The sequence below is a fragment of the Chrysochloris asiatica genome, unplaced genomic scaffold, assembly GCF_000296735.1.
Source record: "Chrysochloris asiatica unplaced genomic scaffold, ChrAsi1.0 scaffold00174, whole genome shotgun sequence".
Classification (NCBI taxonomy): domain Eukaryota; kingdom Metazoa; phylum Chordata; class Mammalia; order Afrosoricida; family Chrysochloridae; genus Chrysochloris; species Chrysochloris asiatica.
Window position 1 is genome coordinate 2,951,717 of NW_006408692.1, and position 11,608 is coordinate 2,963,324.

The 11,608-nt window shown below is 38.8% G+C and overlaps 1 protein-coding gene and 1 pseudogene across 1 annotated transcript in view; one reads left to right on the top strand and one right to left on the bottom strand.

Annotated features, from left to right (window-relative positions):
- NR2C1 (nuclear receptor subfamily 2, group C, member 1) overlaps positions 1–11,406 on the bottom strand; it is a 65,021-nt gene extending 53,615 nt beyond the window's left edge. Inside the window, exons 1-4 of the mRNA XM_006871811.1 lie at positions 11,353–11,406; positions 1,967–2,197; positions 811–892; positions 5–180 (exon numbers count right to left, since the gene is read on the bottom strand). Coding sequence (XP_006871873.1) covers positions 5–180; positions 811–892; positions 1,967–2,197; positions 11,353–11,406 — 543 coding nt within the window. The remainder of the gene's footprint in view (positions 1–4; positions 181–810; positions 893–1,966; positions 2,198–11,352) is intronic.
- LOC102836513 lies at positions 3,187–3,693 on the top strand (annotated as a pseudogene).
- Positions 11,407–11,608: the final 202 nt, after the last annotated feature.

Here is an 11,608-nt window from a genome sequence, read left to right on the forward strand (position 1 = left end):
AGTCTTGCTTCATTCCAAACGCAATACATCTCTGTAACCTGCAGTATTGACAGCGGTTTCGATGATGTTTATTGATAATACAGTCCTTTGATCCTCGACATGAATACACTAAATTTTTTCGGATGCTTCTTTTGAAGAATCCTTTGCAACCTTCACAAGTCACTGCTCCATAATGACGCCCTAGAAACAAAATATTCAAGAAAATAGAAAACCCACATATTATAAGGCAGAAATGAAGTACTCCCACTGCTTCCTTTTAAACAACAAAAAGTATCAGCTAGAACTATGAGATTTTCCAGTCTACAAAAGCCTGCTTAGTTAGCTATGCAGAGCATTAAATACGGCTAACCAGAGTTTTATCTGACTTTAATAATTCAAGATACTCTGTATTCCTAAAGTAACAGAGCTTAATGTTATATATTATTAAGAATCACAACTTATTTTTAAATGTTTCTTTTGGTCAAGACAAAACCTCTAGCTGTCACATACAAAGTATTTTCCCCATGTTTTACTTTTAACGAGCTATGATTTTTCAAAAGTATTTGAAATATGAGGGAGCTTCAAAAACTTCACAGAAAAATGTAATTAAAAGATCATATTACAAAACTCAATGAAATTACATTACAGTGAGGAAATATCTTTAGATGAATAAAAAACTTTGGGGAAAGCCCATCAAACTTCATAAACTACAAATACAAATATAGTCATCATAAAAATGACATACTCCTTTATTTTTCTTTTAATAGAAGAAACATGGTAGTGAGGTAGTTACTTTAACAACACATGTAGTAGGTTACTTTTTAATGTTACCTGATGCTTTGTCTCCACATACTACGCAAAGATCAAAAATCTTATTTGACCCTTGATCTGGGGAAGAATTATCTGCTAGGAGCTAAAAAAATCAAAATAAATTCCTGTTACTCAAGAACATTGTTACTCTCTCAAGAATTACATTCATTCAGTTTTTGCTTTGTAATTTATTCTTTATGTTATTCTTAAACTTTTGAGATGTCATTTGACAAATTAAACCATTACTGATTTTTCACATAGCATCCTCATTAACACAGTAAGACTACTGCTACTGTTCAATACAAATACATGAGGTGTTTTCAATGCATGTTACCAACACTCAGTATTATACATATGGACCATGTCAACCTAGTACAGTCCTATCACTCCTATTATGACACTTTACTCTGAAGAGCTCAGCAACTTTCCACACGCAATGACCTAAAATAAACTAGCAGCATGAAAAGATAACCCTGAATTTTAAAAACAGAGTTATAGAAAGACAAAGGGCTTTCTGGTGAAGCTATAATAATTCACACATGATTACTATACAAAGGTTAAGACTTCATGAATGAGGTAAGACGTGGGTTAGGTGTATGAAGGGTAGGCAAGTCAGTCACCCAAACTGGAACTAAGTGGGGCAGGCACGAACAGATTACTCAGCCTCTTTAAATCATATAAAGAATTCATCATCAGAACTAGCTAATAGGATCTTGGCAAAGGAACACTAGTCTCTTCTTTAGGCTATATTTCAACCTTCTCATCATTTGAAACATAAAGCACAAAATTAATTTTTTTTTAATGTGATATAGTACATGTAGTAAACACCTTCCCCTCTTGTGTAAAACAAATAACAAAAGTAGCCATTCCTAGAATTTTTTTCTTCAATATTTCCAACAATTCTGTTATGAAACACTTATAAAATTCCTTCCTATCTAAATAGCCAGAGTGGATCTTATTTCCTGCAACTAAGAACTCTCACAAATAATGGGTGAAATGTTGTGTCAAAAGTACAGTGGTCCATAATAGAGGGCCACCGCCACAGATATTCTATTATATAACATTGAATTTTATGCAAGACTTAAAAAAAAAACACAAAATTGAATATGTACACATATAATGTCTTAAAGCAGGACTTACAATTATGATATGCTTCTTAATTTCAGTAGTTATTTACCTGGAGGTGTTGTGCAGACAGATCAGGAGTTGTGAAAAACAACTGGTTGACCCCTGCTGCATCTGGAGTTGTGAGAAAAACCTTTCCTGGAGTGGAATCTTGCCTGGCCAGTATGACTTTGCTTGGAGTAGAGCCATCGTGATTTGTCAAAATGAACTGCTTGCCTTGTGTGTTATGGTCAAGTCCTGTCACAATCTGGATTTTCTGGCCAGTTTGTTGATCTGTAACAATCTAACAATCATGTCTAGTTAGTAAGCAAGTCAATTCAATTTTCCCCATTTAATAACACAATTTTCTAATATATTCAGGTCAAACTAGATGAACACAATGTTATATATTCAATATAACACCCTCACATCCTTTGTACTACCAATCGTATCTCTAAAAAATTATGTCCCATAGAAATACACAAGTACATGAACGTACAATCGTTTAAGAACAATTCGACCTCACTCTTTTGATTCCTCTCTTCCTTCTCTCTCCATCCTTCCATTTTGGAAGAAATGCCTTAGAAAAATATATATTACGTACAGTCTATCAGCCAAGCACAATTCTGTTTCCCATGGTATTAGCAGGGTACAAAACAAAATCACTGAAGCTTTCATTTAAGTCAAGAAAGACAGAGACAAATAATTACATGAGGGGGGCTTAAAAAAGTTTATAGGAAAATGGCATTAAAAGATAATGAAATTTTTCCATGAATTTTTTGAAGTGCCCTCATATTATCAGGTGGCATTAACTTGCTAAAATGAAAAAGCAAGATAAGGTAAGAGAGAAACAGAGAGAGAGAGAGAGAGGGAGAGAGAGAGAGAGATGGCATAAAACTCTGAACTCAATGACACTTTAACAACAACCCCAGAGATCATTATTTTTACAAAGTCTTAAATTTTACACAGACTGCAGCTTAGGACCACCAAGGAAAGAGCATCCCAGGCAGGAGAAATACAACAAGGCCCTAAGGCACGAGGGAGTGTATTGGGCGTATTGAGGCAAAAGGCATATCAAGAGAGCTGTGTGAGTGAAAGAAAGTTAAAGTGAGGGAGTAGAGTAGATGATGAAATCTGAGTGACAGCTTCAGGCCAGATCAGATAGGACTTTGTAGACCATGCAAAGTCTGAATTTCCCAGACTGGGTGAAATGGACAGGAATAGAGGATTTGCAACAAGGATTAATAGGGTCTTTAAGAAAGATTATTCCAGGCTTGCGGAGCTCAAGTCAAGATGTAGGAGTATGTGCGGTAACCTTGCCCCTGGTGAACTGTGGGTGACTGTGGTGGGGTCTTTACCATGGGCACAATAGGTGGTGGTATCTTTCAAGCAAAGATTTTCGGACTTCTCCGGTGGGAGTCAACCACAGACTATGAGGGTTTGACAGCTATTAAAACCAGGGTTCCACAGTTGGGAGGCAGCTTTGCAGTTTGGGGTGGTCTGTTTTCCATGACAGACTGTAGTATGGCTCAAGTTCGAGGGAAAGAAGATCCCTGGAACTCCATCACAAGTGGTGCTTTAATAGGAGCCATACTGGCAGCAAGAAATGGACCAGTGGCCATGGCTGGGACAGCTGAATGGGTGGCATTCTTCTAGCTTTACCTGAAGGAGCTGGTATCTTATTGACAAGATTTACCTCTGCAGTTTCCCAATGGTCCTCAGTTTGCTGAAGATCCCTCCCAGTTGCCTTCAACACATTTATCATCCTCACCTTTTGGAGACTATCAGCAGTATCAATAGAACTGGTGCCCCAAGATTTAACAGAATGAGCTATAGTTCCAAGAATGATTTTGGAAGACCACGTTCTAGTCTGTTTTTAAAAGCATAGATGGGACAACTGTGGCCAAACAGGCTATCAGAAGATTTAATTTAGCACTTTTTGCTATTTAAAGGAACATGGGGGTAGGCATTAAAAGATAACGCATTTATTTATTCACACTTGAATTGCTTTTGTGAAAAAAAAAATGTCTAATATTACAATAAGAAAATATACTAAGTGCTTAAAAGATGAAGGACCAAAGGGCAGGTGTAACCGTGAAGCATGACCATCATCACTTCCTTGGGGATTTCTCTGCCTGGTTTTGTGTGTTCTGTTATACAAACAATACAAACTCCTGGAACTTGCTCGTTCTTTTATGATAAACTGTAGAGTTCTACTTTTTATCCTTGAATTTTTCAAAGTACACTTAAGACTGCAAGTTTTGCAGTTAGTTCCTCATCCCACTTGAAGGGAATTGTGTAGAGAAGAATTCCATGGAGTCAACATGGATCATCCCACAGTAAAATGCTTTATGGGTAAAAGGGTCTAGTAGCAGGCTTCTCCTTTACTTTGAAAGTAAAATCTGCTATGTCTTGGTTTTGAGGATGTTATCTACAAAGATCTCTTGCCTTTTGGGCTTCTGTGTCTTGATTCCTGATCATCAGAAACCTCATCAGAAACAATTTGCTTCCAGTAGACCCAGTTCTGTATGAAAAGTCTTGGTAAGAGGATACTGTTGGCACTGGAGAAGTATGTTGTTTATTGTGTGCCAGAAAATAAAATATGAGCTGTTTTTTAAAAAAAAAAAAGAAAGAAAGATCATTCCAGACTTAGTGTGCAGAAGAGATTTGTAAAGGTTTAAGAGGATAACCCAGGGAAATCAGAAAAGATGCTTTGCAGAAGTACTTGCAAGAAATGATAGTAGCTGGGAATAGAGCAAGAGTCATGCAGAAGGTGAAGAGCAAGTGGATTTGGGCTTTTTAGAAGGTAGAGGTAAGAAAAGGTACTGATAAATTAGATGTGGACTATGAAGGAGCTCTGGTAGCGTAGTGGTTACGAATCATGCTGTTAACTGCAGGGTCAGCAGTTCGAAACTACCAGCTGTTCTGCAGTAGAAGATAAGGCATTCTGTTCCCGTAAAGATTTACAGCCTCGGAAACCCTGTGCAGGGCTGCTATGAGTTGGAACCGACTCCATGGCACTTAACAACAAATGAAGAGAGAATGGAGTCCTGATGTGGTGTTGTAGGATAAGCACTGGACTGCAAGGTCAGTTTGAACTGCAAGGTTGTCAGTACAAACTCACCAGCCACTCCATGGAAACCCTATAAAGGGTTGTTGAGTCAGAAGAGACTTATTGGAAATTAACAACATCAAAAACAAAGAAGAGAGAAGAATCAAGGACTACTGAATACTCGCCTGAGCAACTGGGAAAATAACAATGCTATGTACTGAGATGGGGTAGTCTGGGGAAGAGAAGATTCACCAAGAAACACAATGGGGAGCAGCACAGTGGCTCTGTAGAATAAGCACTGGACTGCTGACAACAAGGTTGGTGGTTCAAGTCCACCATGTGTTCTGCAGGAGAAAGATGAGGTTTTCAGTTCTTGTAAAAATCAACAGCCTTGGAAAGTCCATACTATGGGTCTGAACTGACTCAACGGCATGTAACAACAACCCCACCATTGGGGGTTTTGGTTGAACAAATGTTTTCCAAAGTAAAATTTACTCTTTCCAACACAGATTTGTTTGTTCTTTTGGCAATCCATAGTACTTTTAATATTCTCCTCCAACACCATATCTCAAATGCATCAATTTTTCTACGGTCTTCCTTATTCATTGTCTAACTTTCACAAGCATATGAGGTTATTGAAAGTACCATGGCTTGGATCAGATGTACCTTAGTCTTCAGACTAACATCTTTGCTTCTGAACACTTTAAAGAGGTCTTGTGTAGCAGATGTGCCCAATGTAATACATCATGTAATTTGATTGCTACTTCCACTAGTGTTGATGGTTGATCCGAGCAAAATGACGTTGCGGACAACCTCAATATTTTCTCCATTTATCTTGAGAGTAAAATTACGCCAGTTTAATCCCATGATTAATTTTTTATTTTTAAAATGTCTTATTGTGAATTATGTGGTAGTTTACATTGGAGAATATTAGCTTTACATTCATCCTATCCTATATTATTTCATTGCCATGGTTATAATCCCCTCCATGCATCATCAACCAACCAAAGGGTATACCCTGCAAGCCTGTCCCCTGGTCATCAGCATACAGCCCCTCTCCCTCTCTGGGTTTAAAGTCCCCAGCCGCTCCACTCTCCATGTCATCGTCTCTGCCTCCATCTCTGGCATCACTGCTTCTCTGGGTAAGGTCCTGCTCTCAGCTCTTCTCCCTTGATGGTCCCAGGGAATTCCACGCCTAGACTACAAATCAATCACTCCCCTCTGTTTTTTTTAAAGTTTTTTATTGTGGATTGAATGTAAGTTTATAGGGCAGAGCATCAGTTTTACATTCAACAAATCATACACTTTGTTTCATTACAATGATTATAATCCCCTCCATGTACCATCAGTTAACATTATTTCTCTCTATCCACTTTAGCTTTTTTTTTTAATGCTTTATTGTGAGTTATGTGATAGTATATATGGGAGAACATTAGCTTCACATTGATCCCATTGTATATCGTTTCCTTGCCATGGTTACAATCCACTCCATGCATCATCCACTAACCACAGTCGTCAGCACACAGCCCCTCTCAGTCACCGGGTCCAAGGTCCCCAGCCTCTCCATCTCTCCACATCATCATCTCTGCCCTCACTGCTTCTCTGGGTAGGGTTCTGTTCTCCGCTCTTCTCTTTGATTGTCCCAGAGACCTACAATCCTAGACTGCAAAGTTAATCAATCCCTCCCCTCCCTCCTTTTGCTACAAAACATCTACCTTTACATTTCCAGCCCTTACAATCAGTCCTGAAACAATTACTCACCATTGTATCTCAAGAGACCTATCCACATCTCCTTTCCTAGGCCCCTAGACAGATTGGATACTACTCAGTGGAGATTCTATCTTGCTCCGCACCCTCTGGATCTAGGCTCCCTCTTGAAAGCTTGTAAGCCAGTCACTTCTTGCCTCTGTATCCCCCTCATTCTGGGTAGCCAACGTCCAAGTTGCCCATCCTTGTCCTCTCCATGTGTGGAGGGGGTGGGAATGATCCTTGCTATAAAGATTTGTTCCATCTTTTGAGCTAGTGCATCCATAGAGGTGTAGGATAGGTCAAGTTCATCCAATTGTATCAGATTACTCTTTTTTTCCCTCTTCTTTATTCTTCTAGTTGAGCTCTGATTATCCAGTCATTGAAGCCAGGTTAAGTGGGTATTATTTGCAAGTATGGGTGTTCTTATGCATATGTCCTCTCTTCTTATCAGCTGGAAGCTTCACTCTCCACTCTAGTCCTCTGTAGCTATGTCACTGACTCTGGGCTGAAGAGTCCCCAGGTTTTGCCATACTGCTGGCCAACCAGGTCTCGTCTCGGGTTCATAGGAGTCTATTGAACATTGTAGGGCTTAGCTCACAGCTTCATTGCTGTTTTTCCCTCACTTCCCCTTATCGATGACATACGTGGTCACCAATCAGAGCGTGTATTCCCACTGAGTCTTAGTCTTTGAAGGGAGTTTGCCCTGAAGGGACTGACCACTTGGCTTGATGTCTCCTGGGCGAACAAGTTGCTTGTTCTTGTAGTAATCAGTGGGACTGCCTATTGTTTTGTATTTTTCCTGTTGGTCTTTCTTTCAAGAAGTATCTTCTGTTCTTCTGACTGCTCCAGGCTGGTCTGCTTGTCCTTTCAAGTGCCATGATTAATTTTTTAAATGGCAAAGTTGATTTTTTTTCCTTTTTAATTTTCCTGAGACTATTTTCTCAATATTCTTCTTCATACAAAATTTAAAACAAGTTCTGATTCACTAATTTGTTTTTGTCTAGAGTAAATTGTACTGTTTACAGCATCTGCCAATTGAGTTTTCTTTGGTGACCAAAATTACTGATGTCCTCAAGTTTAACTATCGTCAATTTTACCTTATACTAAAGGTTACTACTACCAAGTCCAGTTTCCACCACCCTGACAAGCCTGGCAATTTTCAGTGTTACGTATAAGATGTGACTTTGAATCAGTTCATCTATAGCAAATTTTACCATATGTACTTTAAATTGTTACCAGTTTCATTTTGGATTATTTCTGCCACTCATTATTGTTGTTGGGTTGATTCCGGTCCATAGCCAGTCTATACAGGGTTTCCAAGGAGCAGCTAGTGAGCTTGAACCACCGACCTTGCAGTTCAAACCGACTTTGTAGTCTAGCGCATTAACCCAAAGCACCACATCAGGAGTTTTAAATAGAAGACTAAATGCCATAACTTATATCTCCGAGAAAGGGAGAATTTGGTCCATGCAGAATACAGATGTCACTGGGTAGAAGCATTCTGCTTAGGTTAATAAATGGATGTAACTGTAGCATAATTATCATCATTGACAACTTAAGATCATGTGAATGATCTTCAATTGAGAACAGTGAGCAGATTTTACAAGTAGTTCAGGACCCCTTTACACTTGACAAGTGTAGTGGGGAAATTGGCACTGTATTATATTTTTGCTAATCTCTTTAATATCTGCCTTTATAGAACACAGCTGTATTCTCATGTCTCCCTTTGTACTCAAGTCTGCTACCATATGCCGTTATGGTCAAGGTATATGGCAAAATCCAGGCTCAGATTATTGCTTGAAAGAGGAAATATTTTAATGGCCTTCTCCATTAACTGTGAAAATTATCCTTTGGTATTACTCCAAAATTCAACAAGTGATAGTTTTTTAAAGGTTACAGTTGCAATGTAGAACCCAAAGCCATATTAAAATCCTTAATAATACATGATTTTCTAACATTATATTTTGGCTATTAAGGAGCTCTGGTAGTGTAGTGGTTACAAATCGGGCTGCAAACCTTAAGGTCAGCAGTTCAAAACTACCAGCTGTTCCGTGGGAGGAAGATTGAGGCTTTCTGCTCCCATAAAGATTTATAGCCTCGGAAACCCTGTACAAGGTTGCTACGGGTCGGAAACGACTCCACGACACATAACAACAACATCATATTGGCTATTAGAAAACAATAGTTCACTGATTTATGCAGACCTCAAAATGCTGACACATTTCACCATAAATTATCATCAGGTGACATTGATAGTCTCTGGAAAAGTCCACTCTATACTGGGGAGAGGATTAGAATGAAAATGGCAAATAACATTTTAGAATTCTTATAAAAAGCTATACAAAAACCACCACTTGTCTGTCAGTTGTTGTACTGTGGTGACTTGTGTGTTGCTGTGATGCTGGAAGCTATGCCACTGGTATTTTAAATATGAGTAGGGACCCCCTAGTGACCAAGTTTAAGCAGAGCTTCCAGATTAAGGCAGACTAGGAAGAAGGGGAAGCGGCCGACTTCTGAACGTTCAGCCACTGAAAACCTTATGGATAGTAGTGGGAGACTGTCAGATACAGTGCCAGAAGATGAGCCCTGGGAAATGCTGCTTCCTCAAAGTAGAATTGATCATGATGATGTGAATGGAATAAAGCTTTGGGGACCTTTATTTGCTGATGATGGACCACAACTCACAATGAGGATAAACAGCTGTAAACATCCATCAATAATCAGAACATGGAATGAAATGAATTCATAAAGATCGATATCCTAGGTATTAGTGAGCTGAAATGGACTGGAATTGGCCATTTTGAATCTGACAATATTATGATTTATTATGCTGGGAACGAAAGATTGAACAGGAGTGGCACTGCATTTATCATCAAAAAGAATCTACAATAGGGTAATACCCTTAATCCTACATGGAAGAACACTATTCAAATTTACACACCAACCACAAAAGTTAATGATGAACTTGAAGAATCCTACCAACTTCATCAGTCTGAAATTGATTAAGCATGCAATTAGAGTGTAATTATAATTACTGGTGATTGCAATGTAAAGGCTGGAAACAAGAGGAAGGATTAATAACTGGAAAACATGGCTGGAGACTGCATTATGGAATTCTGCAAGACCAATGTCTTTTTCACTGCAAATAACTTTTAAAAACAACATAACAAATGGATCTCACCAGATGGAAGACACAAAAATCAAATCAATTACATCTGTGGGAAGACACAGTGGGAAAACTCCGTATCATTAGTCAAAACAAAGCCAGGGACAGAGTGGAACAGACTATCAATTGCTCATACGCAAGTTCAGGCTGAAACTGAAGAAAATTAGAACAAATCCATGAGAGGCAAAATATGACCTTGAACATATCTACCTGAATTTAGAGACCATCTCAAGAACAGAGCTGATACATTAGACACTAATAACTGAAGACCAGAAAAGTTGTGGAATGACATGAAGAACATCATATAGGAAGAAAGCAAAAGGTCATCAAGAAGACAAGAAAGAAGGAGTAGACCAAAATGGAAGTCAATGAAAGTTGCATGACTCCAGCTAACAACTGTGATGATGGAGAGGGACTGGAGCAGTGTTTTGTTCTGTTATGCACAGGGTTGGAACCGACTCCACGGCACCTAACAGTAACAAATTATTAGAGAAACCGTTTTGCCCTTGCTGACTCTCTGCATGGGCACCTAGGTCAAATTTTGAGAACTCTTGGCGTATAGTACCTCTTATTAAGCTCTGGTAGCGTAGTGGTTATGAATCGGGCTGCGAACCTTAAGGTCAGCGGTTCGAAACTACCAACCGCTCCGCGGGAGAAAGATGAGGCTTTCTACTCCCGTAAAGATTTACACCCTCGGAAACCCTGTACAGGGTTCGCTATGGGTTGGACCCGACTCGATGGCACTTAACAACATTAAGAAACAAAGAGCCCTGGTGTCATAATGGTTTAAAGCACTGGGCTGTTAACTAGAAGTTTAGCAGTTCTAATCCACTAGTAGCTCTCCAGGAGAAAGAGGTGGCAGTCTGCTCCTATAAAGCTAACAGTTTTAGAAACCCAGGCAGTTCTACTCTATCCTATAGTTACTACAAGTCAAAATTGACTCACCAGCAATGGGTTTTCCCAAGATATACCACATGGCATTTTTAAATGAAGATTTGTTTCTACTGACATGGATTAACTCCAACTGGCCTCAGATTTCATGCTCTCCAGAAATATTCCCTGATGCCCTGATTTGGTTCCCTACACCCCCACATTATTTTATAACTCTTTTTTAGCTGTTTTTCTTCTATGCTAAATAACACCCTATATAATTATCATGGACTCCTGGTGTGGCACTTATAGGATCAGTACTGAACTGCGAAATAAAAGGTCGGCAGTTCAAATCCACCAATTGTTCCTCAGAAACCCTATGGAGGGTCACTATGAGTCAGAACCGACTCAATGGCTCTTAACAACAACAACATACTTATCACAGCACTTAACAACATCTCACAGTGGCTGTTTGTTTATTCAACTGTCTTTCAGGACTCTGAAAAGCTACCTGAAAGTCACAGATACCTATCATCTCTGTATGTGCAGAACATAACATATACATTTAGTGTAAGTAATAAACATTTGGTAGGCCAGTGAATGAGATGTAGAACAGACATACCTCTCCCATCTGTTGTTCAATAATTTGATGTGCAATTTCTTCTAGAGTTGCCATGATCTAGGTGCCAAAATGTTCTGCCAAAAATAAAAATTTTTTTCCACAATTATACTCATAAAAACGTATTTCCTAAGTAATCTGCAAATAAAATAATCTAACTGCATAAAATAATCCAGTTGAAACAGCTATGGGTAGAAATAAATTGATAAAAGCTTATATAAGGGTTCATTAAAGTATTGGTTTTAGGTTTGTATACTTT